Source organism: Anomaloglossus baeobatrachus, chromosome 4, assembly GCF_048569485.1.
Source record: "Anomaloglossus baeobatrachus isolate aAnoBae1 chromosome 4, aAnoBae1.hap1, whole genome shotgun sequence".
Classification (NCBI taxonomy): domain Eukaryota; kingdom Metazoa; phylum Chordata; class Amphibia; order Anura; family Aromobatidae; genus Anomaloglossus; species Anomaloglossus baeobatrachus.
The window spans coordinates 634,626,045-634,647,844 of NC_134356.1; the positions used below are offsets into that span (position 1 = coordinate 634,626,045).

A 21,800-nucleotide genomic window follows, 5' to 3' on the forward strand; every position below is an offset into this window, starting at 1 on the left:
ATCAAAATGGAGAGGGCTGTGCTTAGCCCGTACGAGTAATTGTGTGACCGCCTGAGGGATCAGGAGTGAGGCAAAAAAGGAGTGACCGGGGAGGTGGAGCCAGATCGGTTCATCCCCAAGGAACAGCGCTGATTATCGGACACCGGCATCCGAGATTGTGAGGGATCTAAATCTGCCCTGCAATAAAGACCGGAGGCCAGGGAGACTGCAGATCTCCTGGCCGCAGCAGCACCTGAAGGCAAAGCCGCTACACAGAGCTTAGGGACCGCAGTGAGTACAGCAGTGCCCCTTAGAGAAGCTCCCGCCGCCTGCCATACAGGTGAAGACCGTGAGAGAGGGACAAGGTATAGCTACAGGCAGCCTAGTACCAAGGAGAAACATAGCGCAGCAGGGAGGCCACACAACTGACCTGGTGCAGAGATCCTGAACTGTTCCCAGATTACCCAAAAACTGTCACATCAGAAACTAAATCCCTTTTTAATAACACCTGCAAGTAACACCTGGTCAGAGTTAATGAATTGGTGTGACGCACTTTATTTCTTCATCTGAGGAGCCATAGGCTGCTGCACTAAAGTGACAGTTGAAAAGGCTGTGAGGAAAAACCGCCATATCTGTGTACTACTAAAACTGCCCTGGGGATCCTGCGTCACCTACGGGAAGCGTAAACAACTGGCTGCCTAAACATCACCCCAGAGGTCTGACCTGCACCCCCAGTAACCATACTGGAACTGTAGGTGGCGTCATGAAATACTTTTATTTTTATTTTTTTTTCTTTATTATTTTTTTTTTTTATTTTATTTTATTTTTTTTATTTTATTATTTACTGACTTTCAGCGACCACCAGGGCCACGGAACCGGACACAGGCCCCCGTGACATAATCCCATTTCCCATTAACCAACACCCGGAACCGAGTACCCCACGGCCCTGGGGTGGGTCATATACACGGCAAAACGGGTGCAAAAAGATATGTCCGCTCCAATTCATCACTGCTGTGCCTCCAGTTTTCTGGAATAATTTGCTTTAATTTCAGTGTCTTTGTCTTTCGTATTTGTGCCGTATTCTCTACAGATTTTACGCCATTTTTTAAGATGTTTTTACTTAGTTTTTTTTTTGTTTTTTTTTTACTTTTCCTCTATAACTATTATTCAGGTGTTTTACACAGATTCATGAAATGCCCCTTTTACCAAATATCTCATTTTTTTGGCACATTTCCCTTCTGGCCCTGCCTGGAGGAGTTTTCCCTTCTGCCCCTGCCTGGAGGAGTTTTCCCTTCTGCCCCTGCCTGGAGGAGTTTTCCCTTCTGCCCCTGCCTGGAGGAGTTTTCCCTTCTGCCCCTGCCTGGAGGAGTTTTCCCTTCTGCCCTTGCCTGGAGGAGTTTTCCCTTCTGCCCCTGCCTGGAGGAGTTTTCCCTTCTGCCCATTTTTGAAACTTTTCAAAGGATTTGCGACTTTTGGTGCAGATAAGTTGGAAAAATCAGTTCAAGAGCATTTTTGATTTTGGGCCAAATTCGTGAATTACGTGCGCTATTTTGAAAAAATTGGCACAAAAAAGGTCATTAAGTACCAAGGGATGGAAAAAAGAACAAAAACAAAGAAAAGTGACTTCAATAAATGGCAAATAGTGAATCGGATTCGTCGTGTGTATGAAGTCTAATGTGGAGGGATACTCACAGATGTCGGACAGCAGGCTCAGGATGGGACCTTCCTTCAGTCCACAGCAATTTTCATAGTGATTTAGGTGCTACATGGGGACAAAAATAATCAGTAATGGATCCCAACAAATGTAAATTCAAGTCAAATATGTAATTTGCAGCCTGCTCCTCAATACAGACATTTCTCATGTGGATCTGTCCCTCTCAGTAATACATGCTGGATGTGAGGTCTGAGTGGCCTGGATGCTTGATGTCTTCACTAACTCTCATGTATCAGCACAGCTTCATTCCTGCACTGACTTCTCCTTCTACAGCTCATGATGGATTTCCTCCTTCATATGCTTATAGACACTGACCCTAAATTTTGTGCAGTCCTCCCACATTGCCTGTAAAGAGTACCCCTAGCCTATGCACAAACATACATGTGGTTCACCCTCTTCCCCTGTAGACTATCCTGTGATCCTGTGCACACTCCTGCATATATATATATATATATATATATATATATATATATATATATATATATACACACACATTAGTCTGCCCTCCCTTAAGACTTGCATGCTTTCTTCCCTCTCCACACCCTGATATGTCACAACCTCCCTGATGATACTTCTAACACTATAAGGGAAAGGGGGAAAGCCAGGAGCAGTCTATTAATACCTATGTCAGAAGCAGCAGGACAGGCAACTACATGAAGAGTTGCCCACACTCTACAGCAACAGAATGGTGGCACATTTTTAATGAAAACTGTTTAGAAAGTTGCTTAATTTTGAATTTATGAAATAAATAAGGCTAGGTTCGCACACTGCGTCTTTTTGACGCTGCGTTTTTGGCCGCTAAAACCGCACAAAAACGCACCTGCGTCGAAAAAACGCATCAAAAAACGCATGCGTTTTTGCCGCGATTTGGTGCGTTTTTGGCTCCGTTTTGCTGCGTTTTTGATCTCTGCGTTTTGCTGCGTTTTTCCAATGCATTGCATGGGGGGAAAACGCAGAAAAACGCAGGAAAGAACTGACATGTCCATTTTTTTTCCCCCCAAAAACGCAGGTAAAAAAACAGATGTGTGCGGACAGCAAAAATGAAAACTCATAGACTTTGCTGGGGAAGTAAAGTCATGCAGTTTTGAGGCCAAAAACGCACCCGAAAAACGCGCAAAAAACGCCGCGAAAAACGCACTGTGCGCACATAGCCTAATAATAAAAAAAAATAATCTGTGGCAGTTAAAGGGAATATGTCAGGTGATTTTTCTAGTAGAATACTAATGTTCTCTTTAAATAGGCTTAAAGAGACCTTTCAGGATCAGTAAGTGTTATTGCTCTACATTATCCTGTTATCTTGCTGCAAGCTCCATTGAATTCAGTGTAGTAACTAGTCAAGCATATGTAAATACAATCTGCATATGTCCTGCTCCCCCTTCCTACTGCTCAGTGCTGGCATCAGTGAAAGTAAATCTGAACTGAATTTGCTCTTCTGCCCCCACCCTTACTCCTTCCCACCTCTCTCCAGTAATTGTGAATGTACTGAGAGGTGGGGGGGGGATAAGAGCAATGAATATGCTAATTGTATTTACATAGACTTGACTATCATGCAGGAAACACTGAATTCTATGGAGCTTACAGCAAGATAACAGGATAAGAGAACAATAAACCTTAAGGCCAGGTCACACTAAAGGTACCATCACACATAACGAGATCGCTAGCGAGATCGCAGCTGAGTCACCGTTTGGTGACACAGTAGCGATCCCGTTTGCAATCTCGTTATGTGTGACACCTACCAGGGATCAGGCCCCTGCTGTGAGGTCGCTGGTCCTTGCAGAATGGTCCAGGCCATTTTCTTCAAAGGCGCTCTCCCACTGTGACACACAGATCGCTGTGTGTGACAGCGAGAGAGCGACAAATGAAGCGAGCAGGGAGCAGGAGCCGCCGTCTGACAGCTGAGGTAAGCTTGTAACCAAGATAAACATCGGGTAACCAAGGTGGTTACCCGATATTTACCTTAGTTACCAGCCTCTGCAGCTCTCACGCTGCCTGTGCTGCCGGCTCCGGCTCTCTGCACATGTAGCTGCTGTACACGGGTTAATTAACCCGATGTGTACAGCAGCTAGGAGAGCAAGGAGCCAGCGCTCAGTGTGCGCGGCTCCCTGCACACACAGCTAAGCGGTGTGCGCCGGTAACCAATGTAAACAATGGTTACCCGATGTTTACCTTAGTTACCAGTCTCCGCAGCTTCCAGACGCCGGCTCCGTGCAAGCGCAGCGTCGCTTGCACGTCGCTGCTGGCTGGGGGCTATTCACTGGTCGCTGGTGAGATCTGCCTGTTTGACAGCTCACCAGCGACCATGTAGCGATGCAGCAGCGATCCTGACCAGGTCAGATCGCTGGTCGGATCGCTGCTGCATCGCTATGTGTGAAGGTACCTTTAAGGTACCATCACACATAACGAGATCGCTAGCGAGATCATAGCTGAGTCACGCTTTCTGTGACGCAGTAGCGATCCCGTTAGCGATCTTGTTATGTGTGACACCTACCAGCGATCAGGCCCCTGCTGTGCGGTCGCCGGTCCTTGCAGAATGGTCCAGGCTATTTTCTTAAAAGGCGATGTCCTGCTGGGCAGGACACATCGCTGTGTTTGACACTGTGTGACAGGGTCACAGTGACTGCTGAGATCGTTATACAGGTCACTACTGCGACCTGTATTGTTCCTGCATCGCTAGTAAGATCTGACTGTGTGACATCTCACCTGCGACCTCACAGCGACTTACCTGCGATCCCTATCAGGTCGCATCGTTTTCGGGATCGCTGGTAAGTCGTTGTGTGTGACTGGGCCTTAAGCAACATCCCTGCTAAGGAACGACTTTTGTGACGTAGCAGCGATGTTGCTAGCGACGTTGCTGTGTGTGACATCCAGCAACAACCTGGCCCCTGCTGTGAGGTCGTTGGTTGTTGCTGAATGTCCTGGACCATTTTTTAGTTGTTGCTGTCCCGCTGTGAAGCACAGATCGCTGTGTGTGACAGCGAGACAGCAACAACTAAATGTGCAGACAGCAGGAGCCGGCTTCTGTGGACGCTGGTAACCAAGGTACACATCAGGTAACCAAGAAGCCCTTTCCTTGGTTACCCGATATTTACCTTCGTTACCAGCGTCCACCGCTCTCACTGTCAGTGCCGGCTCCCTGCTCCCTGCACACATAGCCAGACTACACATTGGGTAATTAACCCGATGTGTACTCTGGCTAGGTGTGCAGGGAGCCAGCGCTAAGCGGTGTGCGCTGGTAACCAAGGTAAATATCGGGTTGGTTACCCAATATTTACCTTAGTTACCAAGCGCAGCATGCTTCCACGCGGCGCTGGGGGCTGGTCACTGGTTGCTGGTGAGATTTGCCTGTGTGACACCTCACCAGCAACCCGTGTAGCGACGCTCCAGCGATCCCTGCCAGGTCAGGTTGCTGGTGGGATCGCTGGAGCGTCGCTTAGTGTGACGGTACCTTAAGCACTCTTTAAAGATAACATTAGTATTGTACTACAAAACCACCTGACCATTACTCCATGGTGCTACATGGGTTCACCACTGCCAGGAATACCTCAAGATGGTACCCCAAAAGGTCAACATCTCCTGAATGAGCACTGTATCACTAAACACTTCAACCCGTTAGAGGCTGTGCCACTGCAATTCAGTACCTCATAGTAAGGTACTTTGAAGAGCAATTACTTCATCAAGGGTAAGAACATCAGCACAGACATAGTCATGGATAAGAATGCTATGTGACGACTCAGCATCTGACCACTTGTGCGGGGGTGAACTATTCTTAATTATGCCAGATGCACTATTCCTTTATTTTGCAAGTGAAGGGACATGAGCTATTTTTTCATGTGAGACTGAGTCTGGTGCCTCCTTTTGTCTGCTAATTTGCAGAATGCCTGCTGATTACGTGTTGCATCAGCCTCCTGCGGTGTACTAGACTGCATCATTCAGATGACAATTATGAAGAGGAATTGAACTAGCCACCAATGAGGGAAAAGCCATCTCCCACCAATCCTGTGTGGCATAATGCCCTGAAATCGGAGCTGGGAGATATAAAAAGGGGCCTGCTCCTATCACCGGTGTTTATACAGGACCTCAGCTTAGGGACTACGGTTCCAGCTGGTGGATTACAACCCAACACTGAACCCACAAATTAGTCTGGAGAACCCGGGTTGGGAAAATCCAGTCACCTGGCCACATACCTCGCTGTGCTTGATCAGTTTCCTAAGATTGCCACCATCTCCTCAAAGTGGGTGACAGACAAAAGAAGGGTGCTGCTGTTTGGGGTAGTTGGTCCTACATTAACCAAAGTTGTGGAGGTTTTTATTGGGAGGGTTAGATTCTGTCACATGCACCATCTTGTGTCCTTACTGGGAATATACTATATGCTGTTGACTGTTGGAGACCCAGTGAAAGTTTTACCAGAGCGTGGTACCCTCACTCTGTGTTGTCTGAGCAGTATTCGGCCCAATGGAAAGAGGTGCATGCGTTCAGTGGGAAGAGCCTTGGTCCGTGCGGTCTTTCTAAAGACAGCCAGGCCAGCAGACGCCAGCACCCCTGACCCTCGTGTCTCCACCTGCTATAAGCTATGAAATGGTGCAGACACAGACAGCGGAGAGGTATATAGCCCACCTTCCGCAGGTCACCTCCTAAGCAGAACTCCATGGCCAGCAGAGGAAGATCATTAGGAGCCAGCTTCTGCAACCCTTCGGGTACCTCTCGGGCCGACACCACATTCTTGTGGTTTAATCTGTAATAAAAATAGCAACATTTCCTAAAATGACGAAGGATGGACAACTGAAATCAGGCAGCGGTAAGACGGAGAATATGCGTGTCATGATTCTGGTTAAAGAACACAAGAAATATGGAGCTAATACTGCTCTGCCGAAGATATGACATAAATCCAAAGAAGATCAAATGAAGGTGGTTTTATTCTACGCGTTTCAAAGTGTCTCCCCAATTCTTCATCAGGAAATCCACCAGTTCCTGTTTTGCAGTGCACGTCTCTGATTCCCGTAAGTGTCTGACCTGATCTTGTTCTGCTGTTCCCCTCCCGTCTCCTTACATACTTACTTGATTACTTGACTCCCTGACCTCGGCTTGTTCCCTGAGTGAGACTCTGCTCGCTCCCTTGTACTTACGTGACCTCTCTGCTTACCAACCTCACCTCAGCTCGCCCCTGACTGCGGCTCTGCTCGCTCCATTTTTCATTTACATTACCTCCTGACTTTTGACCCCTGACTTGTTTGACTGCCCCTCACGACACCTAATGTACAAACCCGGAAGATCCACTCCCATAGTGTGCCTAACAACACCCAGTGGTTTGGTGTCTTATTACACCCGGGTTCTCGTCATCACAATATGCACAAGAAAACCACATGCTCTCGCTAAAAAAAATCAAACCAAGAATATTTATCACCTATCCACAGAACAGGTGTAAAATATATTAGTTATGAAGTTCCGACCACCAATCACAAAAACGGGTGTCCCCTGTGTGAATGGAGTGGTGGAGCACATGTGTGACCACTAATGTACTCACTGCTAAGGGCGCGTAAAGCAAGTGTGACCACCGACCGCCACCATAGACATTGAATCGTGTCCGCCACAAATGCACACAATTGCTCCATTCACACACCAGACATCACACCCCCTATAATCGTGATCTGGAGGGGGGGTGCCACCATTGACAACAGGAAAAAGGTCTTAAAAGTACAGATAAATCTCCCATATTGTCTCTTTTTCTAAGAACACTAGAAGGTGGCCCGATTCTAACGCATCGGGTATTCTAGAATTTATTGTGTAGTTAATGTATGATTTTTGTTATATATATAGATGTTGTTGTGTGTAGTTGCCAGTGTTTGTGTAGGGCGCTGTACATGTTCTGGGTGTTGTCTGGGTGTGGCGGGGGGTGAGAGCGGTGTTGTATGTGTGTTGTGTTTGTTGCGTTGTTTGTGGAGCGCTGTGTGTCTGCAGTGTTGTGCGTGTGTGGTGCTGTGTGTCTTGCGCGGTTTGTGTGTGGGGTGCGTGTGTGTGTTTTGGGGTGAGGTATGTTTTGTGCAGTGTGTGTGTGTTGCGTAGTGTGTGTGTATCTTTGTCTGTGTGTGCCGCGGTGTTTGTGTGTGCGTGGTGTTTTATGTGTTGGGTGTGTGTGTGCGTCTGTGTAGGGCGGTGTTTATGGTTCCCAGTGTGTGTGGTGTGTTATGCGGAGAGTGTGTGGCGGTCTGTGTGTTTTGGTGGGAGGTGTGCACCCCCCATCGTACTCCATCCCCCATGTTGCGCAGCCCCCATCGTGCTCCATCCCAAATGCTGCGCACCCCCCATCGTGCTCCATCCCAAATGCTGCGCACCCCCCATCGTGCTCCATCCCCCATGCTGCGCACCCTCCGTCGTGCTTCATCCCCCCATGCTGCGCACCCCCCAACGTGCTTCATCCCCCCATGCTGCGCACCCCCCATCCTATAATAGGAGGAGTAGTCCTGGGTAGAGAGGAGTATAATAGGAGGAGAAGTCCTGGGGGGGAGGAGTATAATAGGGGGAGTAGTCCTGGGGGGAGGAGTATAATAGGAGGAGTAGTCCTGGGGGGGAGGAGTATAATAGGGGGAGTAGTCCTGGGGGGAGGAGTATAATAGGGGGAGTAGTCCTGGGAGGGAGGAGTATAATAGGAGGAGTAGTCCTGGGGGGACAGGAGGATAATAGGAGGAGTAGCCCTGGGGAGAGAGGAGTATAATAGGAGGAGTAGTCCTGGGGAGAGAGGAGTATAATAGGAGGAGTAGTCCTGGGGGGAGAGGAGGATAATAGGAGGAGTAGTCCTGGGAGAGAGGAGGATAATAGGAGGAGTAGTCCTGGGAGAGAGGAGGATAATAGGAGGAGCAGTCCTGGGAGAGAGGAGTATAATAGGAGGAGTAGTCCTGGGGGGAGAGGAGGATAATAGGAGGAGGAGTCCTGGGAGAGAGGAGGATAATAGGAGGAGCAGTCCTGGGAGAGAGGAGTATAATAGGAGGAGAAGTCCTGGGGGGGAGGAGTATAATAGGGGGAGTAGTCCTGGGGGGAGGAGTATAATAGGAGGAGTAGTCCTGGGGGGAGGAGTATAATAGGGAGAGTAGTCCTGGGAGGGAGGAGTATAATAGGAGGAGTAGTCCTGAGGGGAGAGGAGGATAATAGGAGGAGTAGTCCTGGGGAGAGAGGAGTATAATAGGAGGAGAAGTCCTGGGGGGGAGGAGTATAATAGGGGGAGTAGTCCTGGGGGGAGGAGTATAATAGGAGGAGTAGTCCTGGGGGGGGAGGAGTATAATAGGAGGAGTAGTCCTGGGGGGGAGGAGTATAATAGGGGGAGTAGTCCTGGGAGGGAGGAGTATAATAGGAGGAGTAGTCCTGGGGGGAGAGGAGGATAATAGGAGGAGTAGTCCTGGGAGAGAGGAGGATAATAGGAGGAGTAGTCCTGGGAGAGAGGAGGATAATAGGAGGAGCAGTCCTGGGAGAGAGGAGGATAATAGGAGGAGCAGTCCTGGGAGAGAGGAGTATAATAGGAGTAGTAGTCCTGGGGGGAGAGGAGTATAATAGGAGGAGTAGTCCTGGGAGAGAGGAGGATAATAGGAGGAGTAGTCCTGGGGAGAGAGGAGGATAATAGGAGGAGTAGTCCTGGGAGAGAGGAGGATAATAGGAGGAGTAGTCCTGGGGAGAGAGGAGGATAATAGGAGGAGTAGTCCTGGGGAGAGAGGAGGATAATAGGAGGAGTAGTCCTGGGAGAGAGGAGGATAATAGGAGGAGTAGTCCTGGGAGAGAGGAGGATAATAGGAGGAGCAGTCCTGGGAGAGAGGAGGATAATAGGAGGAGTAGTCCTGGGAGAGAGGAGGATAATAGGAGGAGTAGTCCTGGGAGAGAGGAGGATAATAGGAGGAGTAGTCCTGGGGGGAGAGGAGGATAATAGGAGGAGCAGTCCTGGGAGAGAGGAGTATAATAGGAGTAGTAGTCCTGGGAGAGAGGAGGATAATAGGAGGAGTAGTCCTGGGAGAGAGGAGGATAATAGGAGGAGTAGTCCTGGGAGAGAGGAGGATAATAGGAGGAGCAGTCCTGGGAGAGAGGAGGATAATAGGAGGAGTAGTCCTGGGAGAGAGGAGGATAATAGGAGGAGTAGTCCTGGGAGAGAGGAGGATAATAGGAGGAGTAGTCCTGGGAGAGAGGAGTATAATAGGAGGAGTAGTCCTGGGGGGGAGGTGTATAGATGCCCAATGTGTGCGGGGGGCGTGGCCGAGAGGGCAGCGTGTGCGGGGGGGTGATATGTGTGGGGGGCGTGGCCGAGCCGACCGGCCAATGCGACGGTTGTCATTGTAATGACGTCCTTTTGGAGCAAGACAGACAGAATAAGGCAATTATATATAGATAAGTTTTTTACTTCTTCATTATCTGAATTTCCAGGCACCATCTCTCGCGGTTCTTCGGGCTCAGCTCTTGGCGACATTGTTTAATGGCCACTTCTTCTCCAGAGTCCTAAGGAGACATAAGGGATGGAGATCATCCAGTGCCCGCACTTTTAGGTCTCACCGATATGGTGCCACTATGTGGCGATACACATATAGGGAAGGCTCCTCACCCGGTTGAGCCAGCGCAGGACGTATCCAAAGCCTCCCGTGCCCAGACGCTCCTTCATCTCCCAGGATCCACAGCTGAGTGTGTGCGTCGGGGGAGGCCAGCTGGTCCGGCACCCGGGGACATCCTAAGTAGAAATATGGTCATAGTACTGTGCGGTATACGCGGACAGTGTGGTATATCAATGTCACCCATCATCCGTACAAATCCATTGAGGGGAAAAAATTCAAAATCATTTCAAAAGGAAAAATAAAACTAAAATAATGTGGTTGCATAAGTGTGAACACCCTCTTATAATTGTGGATGTGGTTGTGTCCAGAATTAGCCAATCACATTCACACTCATGTTGTCACGTTAGGTAAGGGAAACCCTGCGTCTTGGCAAAGGGGAAAATTGTCACCCCTGATCAAACATACTGCTGGTCCCCAGGTTCCCTCAACAGCCTAGATAGGTTCCGCACCTATGCATCAAGCCAGATACCTGACCCTAAGTATCAGTAGTGCTGGGCTCTAAACAGGGAAAGGATGGGATGGGCTCTTAGTCAACTTCACTAAACACTATAGAAGACACAAGGAGGACACACGAGGGATAAAGCATGAACAACTTATCCACAGATGACTTTGACAGAAGTTCAGCAAAGCTTCAGCAACGATAACACAGATAAGTACAAGCCGCCTGCTTGCAACCAGAGCTAGAATTAACTGAATAATATCACTAGCACCAGTCCAGGGAAGATGTGAGTATTTAAGCACAAGGAGAATTCTGATAATTAGCAGCTGGATGGAAGGAGAGCTCCGCTAGGTCCTAAAGGGGAAGAGATGAAAACCCAGCAGGAAAGCTACCTAGTACAATGAATACTGACAGCAATAATAGAAAGTCAGGAAGCGCTCTGCATAGCCAAATGCTGTGACCTTCTATTGCCAGAAACCACATGACTATCTGTCACCAGTGACACGTTACATAGTAGTCAGTACACAGCTGCCATCATTTACAGGCATTCTGATTAACCCCATAGAAAAGTTTAGCTAGTTTAGGAGGATTTTACTGACATTTTCTTAGTTGCGTTTTACAGCAAAAAGTCATAGACCGTAAACAGCTGACAACACAGCAAAGGGATCTCACTGTGGAAAGTTATCAGTCTGGAGAAAGGTGCAAAAAATTTCCACGACACTGGATATATCATTGAACAAGAGGCTTAAATTTGTCAGAACGGTGACATTACCCAGAACTGGCCGTCACTCAAAATTTATGAAAAGACCAGAAGAAAATTGATCCAATAGGCTGCAAAGAGGCCAACAGCAACTTTTAGAGGAGCTGCAGGAATTTCTGGAAAGTGCTAGTTGTTGTCATGTACAATACACAATCTCCCAGTTTTTTCATATGTCTGGCCTGTGGGGTAGAGTGGAGAGATGGAAGCCCCTTCTTACAAAGAAAACCATCCAAGCCCGGCTATGTTTTGGCAAAACCTACATTAGGTCAAACAAATTCATGCTGGAAAACAAGTTATGGTCTGACGAGACAGAGATTGAATTTTTTTGGCCAAAATTCCAAAATGTATGTTTGGCTGCACATCACTAAAAGAACACCATACCCACAGTGAAGCATTGTGGAGGCAATTTTATGGGGCTGATTTTGACAGCTGGACCTGGGGGAAAAGTGGAAGAATAATGACAAGTTCCAAATGTCAGTCAATTTTGCAAGATAATCTTCAGGCATCTGCTAAAAAGCTGAAGATGAAAAAGAATTTCACCTTTCCGCACAACAATGACTCTAAGCATACCTCCAAATCAACAAAAACAATGGTTTCTCCAGAAGCAGATCAGAGTTTTGGGATGACCCAGTCAGAGACCTGAATCCAATTGAAAAATATATATATAAAGTACAGACCAAAGGTTTGGACACACCTTCTCATTAAAGAGTTTTCTTTATTTTCAGGACTCTGAAAATTGTAGATTCACATTGAAGGCATCAAAACTATGAATTAACACATGTGGAATGAAATACTGAACAAAAAAGTGTGAAACAACTGAAAATATGTCTTATATTCTAAGTTCTTCACAGTAGCCACCTTTTGCTTTCATTACTGCTTTGCACACTCTTGGCATTCTCTTGATGAGCTTCAAGAGGTAGTCACCGGAAATGGTTTTCCTACAGTCTTGAAGGAGTTCCCAGAGATGCTTAGCACTTGTTGGCCCTTTTGCCTTCACTCTGCGGTCCAGCTCACCCCAAACCATCTCGATTGGGTTCAGGTTTGGTGACTGTGGAGGCCAGGTCATCTGGCGTAGCACCCCATCACTCTCCTTCTTAGTCAAATAACCCTTACACAGCCTGGAGATGTGTTTGGGGTCATTGTCCTGATGAAAAATAAATGATGGTCCCAACTAAACGCAAACCGGATGGAATAGCATGCCGCTGCAAGATGCTGTGGTAGCCATGCTGGTTCAGTATGCCTTCAATTTTGAATAAATCCCCAACAGTGTCACCAGCAAAGCCCCCCCACACATCACACCTCCTCCTACATGCTTCACGGTGGGAACCAGCCATGTAGAGTCCATCCGTTCACTTTTTCTGCGTTGCACAAAGACACGGCGGTTGGATCCAAAGATCTCAAAATTGGACTCATCAGAACAAAGCACAGATTTCCACTGGTCTAATATCCATTCCTTGTGTTCTTTGGCCCAAACAAGTCTCTTCTGCTTGTTGCCAGTCCTTAGCAGTGGTTTCCCAGCAGCTATTTTACCATGAAGGCTGCTGCACAAAGTCTCCTCTTAACAGTTGCTCGAGAGATATGTCTGCTGCTAGAACTCTGTGTGGCATTGGCCTGGTCTCTAATCTGAGCTGCTGTTAACCTGTGATTTCTGAGGCTGGTGACTCGGATAAACTTATCCTCCGCAGCAGAGGTGACTCTTGGTCTTCCTTTCCTGAGGCAGTCCTTATGTGAGCCAGTTTCTTTGTAGCGTTTGATGGTTTTTGCCACTGCACTTGGGGACACTTTCAAACTTTTCCCAATTTTTCGGACTGACTGACCTTCATTTCTTAAAGTAATGATGGCCACTCGTTTTTCTTTACTTAGCTGCTTTTTTCTTGCCATAATACAAATTCTAACAGTCTATTCAGTAGGACTATCAGCTGTGTATCCACCAGACTTCTGCACAACACAACTGATGGTCCCAACCCCATTTATAAGGCAAGAAATCCCACTTATTAAACCTGACAGGGCACACCTGTGAAGTGAGAACCATTTCCGGTGACTACTTCTTGAAGCTCATCAAGAGAATGCCAAGAGTGTGCAAAGCAGTAATCAAAGCAAAAGGTGGTTACTTTGAAGAACCTAGAATATAAGACATATTTTCAGTTGTTTCACACTTTTTTGCTAAGTATTTCATTCCCCATCTGTTAATTCATAGTTTTGACGCCTTCAATGTGAATCCACAATTTTCAGAGTCATGAAAATAAAGAAAACTCTTTGAATGAGAAGGTGTGTCCAAACTTTTGGTCTGTACTAATATATATATATATATATATATATATATATATATATATATATATATATACACACACACACACACACACACACACACACACCGTATATGCTCTATTAGAGCAGCGATACAGTATACATGTATGGTACATACAGTGTATAACAGCAATACAGTACACATGTACAGTGTACCCCAGAAGTATAGTATATACATGCTCAGTACAGTATACACCATTGGTGCCGTATACACCAGCAGTACAGTATATACGCTCAGTACAGTATACACTATTGGTAGTGTATACCAGCAGTACAGTGGATACGCTCAGTACAGTGTATAGCAGTACAGTATATACGCTCAGTACAGTGTATAGCAGTACAGTATATACGCTCAGTACAGTATACACCATTGGTACCATATACACCAGCAGTACAGTATATGCTTGCTCAGTACAGTGTATAGCAGCAGTACAATATATACGCTCAGTAAAGTATACAATATTGGTACCGTATACACCAGCAGTACAGTATATACACTCAGTACAGTATATACTTGCTCAGTACAGTATACACCATTGGTACCGTATACATCAGCAGTACAGTATATGTATGCTCTCAGTAAAGTGTATAGCAGCAGTACTGTACATATGCTCAGTACAGTGTATAGCAGTACAGTATACACCATTAGTACAGTATATACGCTCAGTACAGTGTACACCATGGTACAGTATATACGCTCAGTACAGTATATACCATGGTACAGTATATACGCTCAGTACAGTATACACCATGGTACAGTATATACGCTCAGTACAGTATACACCATGGTACAGTATATACGCTCAGTACAGTATACACCATTAGTACAGTATATACGCTCAGTACAGTGTACACCATGGTACAGTATATACGCTCAGTACAGTATATACCATGGTACAGTATATACGCTCAGTACAGTATACACCATGGTACAGTATATACGCTCAGTACAGTATACACCATGGTACAGTATATACGCTCAGTACAGTATACACCATTAGTACAGTATATACGCTCAGTACAGTGTACACCATTAGTACAGTATATACGCTCAGTACAGTGTACACCATGGTACAGTATATACGCTCAGTACAGTATATACCATGGTACAGTATATACGCTCAGTACAGTATACACCATGGTACAGTATATACGCTCAGTACAGTATACACCATGGTACAGTATATACGCTCAGTACAGTATACACCATTAGTACAGTATATACGCTCAGTACAGTGTACACCATTAGTACAGTATATACGCTCAGTACAGTGTACACCATGGTACAGTATATACGCTCAGTACAGTATACACCATTAGTACAGTATATACGCTCAGTACAGTATACACCATTGTACAGTATATACGCTCAGTACAGTATACTCTATGGTACAGTATATACGCTCAGTACAGTATACTCCATGGTACAGTATATACGCTCAGCACAGTATACACCATTAGTACAGTATATACGCTCAGTACAGTATACTCCATGGTACAGTATATACGCTCAGTACAGTATACTCCATGGTACAGTATATACGCTCAGTACAGTATACACCATGGTACAGTATATACACTCAGTACAGTATACTCCATGGTACAGTATATACGCTCAGTACAGTATACTCTATGGTACAGTATATACGCTCAGTACAGTATACACCATGGTACAGTATATACGCTCAGCACAGTATACACCATTAGTACAGTATATACGCTCAGTACAGTATACTCTATGGTACAGTATATACGCTCAGTACAGTATACACCATGGTACAGTATATACGCTCAGTACAGTATACACCATTAGTACAGTATATACGCTCAGTACAGTATACTCTATGGTACAGTATATACGCTCAGCACAGTATACACCATTAGTACAGTATATACTCTCAGTACATACAACATGGTACAGTATATACTCAGCACAGTATACACCATTAGTACAGTATATACACTCAGCACAGTATATACGCTCAGTACAGTATATACACGCGCAGTCCCGGCCCTCGCTCTCCGTCCTACCTGTTGTGTCATGGGCCGGGCAGACCCGGGAGGAGGCGGCGGAGCTCGTGAATCCCGGGGCGCGCGCTGCTCCGCCGGGTGCTCGGTGCATTCCACTTCCTCGTTCACTTCCCGGTGTGACGTCACGGCCGGGGCGTGGCCACTTGATGATACAGGAGGACGGCGGTGACGTCACTGCTGACTATGGAGTGAACGCTGTAGCGGTCTGACTTCTCATCGGCCGATATCGGTCCTGCGCAGACCTCCAGCACATGCGGACTGTACAGTGCCGAGCATGCACGTTATGTGCTGGGGATGCGCAGCTGCCATTATACCACAGACCTCCCTATACATTACACAGCTGCCAGTATACCATATTATTAAATCAAACCAAATGGACGATAACAATTGCTTCAGGAAGCAAAATCCATGATGGTGACACCAGGCGATTAGATGGCTGCTGGTGATCTCATGTTGATCCAAGTACAGTATCAGGTTCTTCTCTTCTGGGAGTGTCTCTTCCAGGAATACAGGCTGGATGTGATCTCTCTGTGTATCTGTGCTGCTGACTTGATAAGCGCATATATCAGCACAGCTTCTATCCTGCACTTATTTCCTCATTGTGAGCTTTCTAACCATGTTCTGTTTTCTCTGCCCTCCCTGAGACTGTAGAAACTTTTTCACCTTTCCACATTGCAGATATTGCTATCTCTAAGGCTATGTTCACATTTCCGTTGTTTTGCATCAGTCACACGTGTTGCTTGACGCTTGTGACTGATGCGTTGTACAACGGGTGACAAGAAATGGAATTGATTGTCATGAGAAAGCGGATTCCATTGGTGAAATGATTTCAGTAGAAAAACAGGAGAGAGAGTGATCAGCTGATCGTTCAGCCAATCAGAGAGAGAGACATTGATTTGCACGATTAAACACAAGATCTGAGCATGCGCAGTGAAAAAAGACGATTCCGCTGCTCAAAACACGTTCCACGACTGATCAGTCAGGCGGCGGATGCAACGCAGCGTCATCAGTCACAATCCGCCGCTCATACAAGTCTATGGGAAACAACGGAATCCGCCAAATGGATTGCGTTGTTTATCAGAGCGGTGGATTGTGACTGATCCTAAACAACGGGAATGTGAACATAGCCCAACACTGGGAGAGGGGGGAGCCCCAGAGAGCTGTCAGGATTAAGAGCGCTGACAGATTTATATCAGTTTTGCAGATTAAACAGCTAGTTAAAGTGTTGCTGGCGGGGGCCGCTGCCGCTTCTGGGGCCGCTCGGATCCGGGTTCGCTGCTGCGGCTCAAGTGGTGACTGGACCTGGGCTCGCACGGCCGTCCGTCCTCACAACCGTCGGAAGGGGATATTTACAGGGGAATGATGTGTCGGTGACGCCACCCGTGGGTTGCGGTTAGGGATGATGACACCGCCGCTGCCTGGTGATGGGGCGCCCAGGGCTGAGGGAGCGGGGGCAGCAAGATGGGATCCCCTCCACGGGTAGAGGAGGTGTAGTTCCGGGGCCCTTGGCACACGGGAGTAATGACTGCTGGAGGTTGCGTGCCGGGCTGGACCGGGGATCAATGGTGTACTCACAGTTCAAGAATCACACACAAGTCCAGTGGTAAACCAAGTTGCCAGTGACCGGTCGCCTTTCGCGGGTGTATTCGGGTCCCACACCCGGGTGTAGAAAACAGAGGTCCCTTCCTCCTGCACTCTGTGTCTTCTGTGGGACAACTCCGCATGGAACGAGGAAGTCCACTCCTGGTTCTGTGTATGTTTGGGAGCTGTGGCCCGCGAAATCTTACCCTTGGGATTTCTGTGGGTTCTGACGGACAAACTATCCCCCGCGTTGGGCTTCCGTTTCGCTCTCTCGGCTTCTGGAGAACAAGGCCTGAAACCTTCTCCTCTGCTGGTTAATTAACAAGGGGCATACAACCTTCCTCGTCCTAGGGTCCAGGCACCCCGTCTGTGCACGGCCTCCGGACCGGATTCCCGCTGTCGGCACCAGCGAGCTACAACCCTGCCCCGGTCCACTTAAGGTCTTCCGCGACCGGATCTCTATCGCCTGTGGCCCTGTTCGCTGTCTGCCACCTAGCAAGGTAGTCCAGGGGCCCCTACCCCTGACCCGCTTCAGCTTCACTTTTACTCAAACGTCAGCTTCCAACTACTGTGCTTCACTTCAACTACTGTGTTCCCGCCCCTGACACCTCAGGACATCTAGGTGGGCGTTCTCATCCACCTGATCCCGCCCACTGGTGTGTCCATATTATCATGAGGGGGTGGCTAGGCTTTAATGGCTGTGTATTGTACCTGGGTGTGGCTTTTTGGTGGTATCAAGGAGGGTGGACTACTTCTGTGACTACCTGATTTTGCCAGGGCGTCACACTCCCCCTTAGTTGAATACAGCCCGTCCTCTGACGTTTATTTTTTCTGCTTCTGAAATTAGAAAATGTAACAAGTATAAACATTTAAAACATTTTCAAAACCTTTCATCCCATAAGGGAGGCACATCTCTTAAATGTTGCATGGAACAAGTAAACATTATCTCCTTCTTTCCTTTCACCCGCCACAAAAAACACCTGAACCCACCCTTGGTGCCACCGCTAGTCACACCGTCCCGAGTTCCTATAGGTGTCCGGGTAAAAGTCCCTTACCCACCAGTCCACCCCAAGAGTTCCACGGTCCGGAACCCTTGGCCTGGAGGTTAGCCATCGGTTTTATTGATGACTGGGCCTCGGCCGACTCCACCGCAGGCCCTTCGTCCAACCAACCTCTACAGAGCTGTTACAGTCCTGGTTGTGGAGCAACAAGAAGGTAGATGGGTTTTTTTTTACAAGGCCCAAGAAAGTTTTTGGGTGGCTTCGCCAGTCCTGAAGCCATGGTCCATAGTTAACTTTGAAACAGGGGAAGGAAACATGTTAACTGAAGAGGGGTAGCCGTAGTCCGCTACCTACTCATTATTCTATCAAGCAGTCGGGGGTAATGGTGGAGGCCGGTACTATCTTTCCCACTACTAGGGTATACGTATGATCACCTCCCCAGGCGTACCAGCTCCACTCTGGAGCACCGGTGGGCTACAACCCTGCCCCGGTCCACTTAAGGTCTCCCGCAACCGGATCTCCGTCGCCTGTGGCCCTGTTTGCTGTCTGCCACCTAGTCAGGCAGTCCAGGGGCCCCTACCCCTGACTCCGCTTCAGCTTCACTTTTACTCAACCGTTAGCTTCCAACTACTGTGCTTCACTTCAACTACTGTGTTCCCGCCCCTGACACCTCAGGACCCCTAGGTGGGCGTTCTCATCCGCCTGATCCCGCCTACTGGTGTGTCCCTATTGTCATGAGGGGGTGGCTAGGCTTTAATGGCTGTGTGTTGTACCTGGGAGTGGGTTTTTGGTGGTATCAAGGAGGGTGGACTACTTCTGTGACTACTTGGTTTTGCCAGGGCGTCACAAAAGGACCTATGAACACTCTACGTTTATAATTTATACATTTTTTTTTAATGAAAGCTATTTACAAAGTTGTTTAAAGGGGTTTTCCACTACTAGGACCACCCCTTCTCACTCCCCATGTTTCCCCCAGTTAGAATGAAAAAAGCCTATACTCATACTGGCGACATTCCAGCAGTGTTGGTGTCTCCTTCCTCACTTGAGGTTATGACTAGTGATGAGCGAGCACTACCATGCTCAGGAGCTCGGTACCGGAAACAAGCAATTGGATGCTCGGACAGGCAAGTACTAAGTATGATGGAAGTCAATCAGGGAGTCAAGTATTTTTCTGGAAAATCTTCTGGAAAAATTCATGAGTTTCCCATTGATTCCCATTATAATCGGTGTACGAGTCAAGCCCATCTGACCGTATCACATCACCTGCTTGTTTCGAGTAGCCGAGCATAGCAGTTCTTGCTTATCACCAGTGATGCTTTCTGTAAAGTCCGCCCAGGGTTCCCTTTTCACCTCATATTACGTACTACGTGATCAGGCCCTTCATGTATGGGCCATTGTAAATCCTATGAAGACATACAGGTTGCCCCTCACCCTTCATTGTGTAGTAATGACCCCCATCCTGTACTAATGTCCCCCATCCTGGGCCACTTCCTGGTAAATATGTCCCCTATCCTGGTATATGTCCCCATCATGGCTATATCCTGGTATATATGGCCCCATCCTGGTATATATGTCCACATCCTGGCCCCATCCTGGTATATGTCCCCATTATAGCCCCGTCGTGGTATATATGTCTCAATCATGGCCCCATCCTGGTATATATGTCCCCATCATGGCTATATCCTGGTATATATGGCCCCATACTTGCATATATGTCCCCATCATGGCCCCATCGTGGTATATATGTCCACATTCTGGCCCCATTCTGGTATATGTTCCCATTATAGCCCCGTCCTGGTATATATGTCTTAATCATGGCCCGATCCTGGCATATATGTCCCCATCATGGCTATATCCTGGTATATATGGCCCCATTCTGGTATATATGTCCCCATCATGGCCCCATCGTGGTATATATGTCCACATTCTGGCCCCATCCTGGTATAGGTCCCCATTATATATGTCCACGTCCTGGCCCCATCCTGGTATAGGTCCCCATTATAGCCCCATTCTGGTATATATGTCTCCATCATGACCCCATCCTGGTATATATGTCTCCATCATGGCCCCATTCTGGTATATATATCTCCCCATCATGGCCGTATCCTGGTATTTATGTTCCCATCATAGCCCTATCCTGGTATATGTCCCCATCAAGGCCCCATCCTGATACATATGAACCCCTATCACGCTATACACAGTAAAAAAAACGATTATACTCACCTTACTCCACCCCCCAGTGTCCTCTTCCTATGCTGTCATGCCTGCAACTGACCTCAATATGCGCGCCAACTCAGACTGCGGTCAGCTTCCGGTATATTGGCTGCACCTCATGTCCAGTATAATGGGTGTTGGAAGCAGTGAATACCCATATTCTATAATAGCAGCACACGTGACCGCCCAGACGCTGCAGGAAGGGTGATGACGTGTGTTGCTATTAAAGAACAGGAATATTCACTGCTCCACATTATCCTGTCCATAGCTCAGTGCCAAAAGGTAGGTGGGATTATGGGCATGGAGAATAGTGAATATTCAGATTCTTAATCGGCGGCTGGCACATCACAGTGCAGGGACTCAATGGATCTCTGCACTACAATGTGTTTCATCTGGATGCGTGCCCTCGGACGCACATCCAGCTGAAACAGGCGATGTGGTCGGCGGGCCCCCTGTACCTCAGGCCCAGTTGTGGTCGCAACCCCTTCAATCGCGATCATTACACTCCTATCTCTATACATACATTATAAAGCTTTGCATTATCACATCCTACATAACTCTGCTATGCCTGACATTATAAACATTTCACATTACATTATCAACACTGCTACATCTTACACATTATACATTCCTATCTTATATTACTAACACTTATCTCTGTCATGCATTATTACACAGCATTGACACGATTGGTGTATTCAGGAGCAGGAACATGACCATATGTCCACCTCCATACACAGCCTTGGGGCTCCAGTCTGCAGAAACTCTATGTGACTGTGAATCCTCACAGTGAGCTTTGTGCACGCTGACAATGTTTCTACAGTCATGTAACCTCAAGTATGTGATTTGCATACTTCTGTCCAGATTCCAACTAGACTTATCCGGTCTCAATTCATTAGCATTGAGCGAGGCCGTGCACGTCTAGTTGGCACATGACCTCATTTATGTAAATCACATACATGTGCCCGCCTGCGTAGGAGAATCCTGACAGTGTGCGCAATGTGAGGATTCATAAGTCTGCCGTCACATAGAGAGTTTGCAGACTGAAGCCCCAAAGCTGGACAACCCCATAGGTGCAGAAAATCTGCTAGATTAAAAACTCCATCTAAGGCCCCTTTCACATGCACAGTTTTCATGGTCCGTGTTGAAGGTGTATATAGCCCATCTGTGTGCCATGATTTTGGCACACTAGTGT

The 21,800-nt window shown here is 47.3% G+C and overlaps 1 protein-coding gene across 2 annotated transcripts in view; it reads right to left on the reverse strand.

Annotated features, from left to right (window-relative positions):
* Positions 1 to 15,909, reverse strand: part of IKBKB (inhibitor of nuclear factor kappa B kinase subunit beta) — a 41,581-nt gene extending 25,672 nt beyond the window's left edge. The window contains exons 1-5 of one of the 2 annotated variants that reach the window (XM_075343032.1): positions 15,810 to 15,909; positions 10,266 to 10,388; positions 10,068 to 10,162; positions 6,308 to 6,425; positions 1,672 to 1,741 (exon numbers count right to left, since the gene is read on the reverse strand). In XM_075343032.1, coding sequence (XP_075199147.1) covers positions 1,672 to 1,741; positions 6,308 to 6,425; positions 10,068 to 10,162; positions 10,266 to 10,388; positions 15,810 to 15,821 — 418 coding nt within the window. In that variant the 5' untranslated portion in view covers positions 15,822 to 15,909. Of the gene's footprint in view, positions 1 to 1,671; positions 1,742 to 6,307; positions 6,426 to 10,067; positions 10,163 to 10,265; positions 10,389 to 15,809 lie in introns of those variants that run through there. The other variant, XM_075343033.1, reaches the window with a different exon arrangement.
* Between the last annotated feature and the right edge of the window lie 5,891 nt (positions 15,910 to 21,800).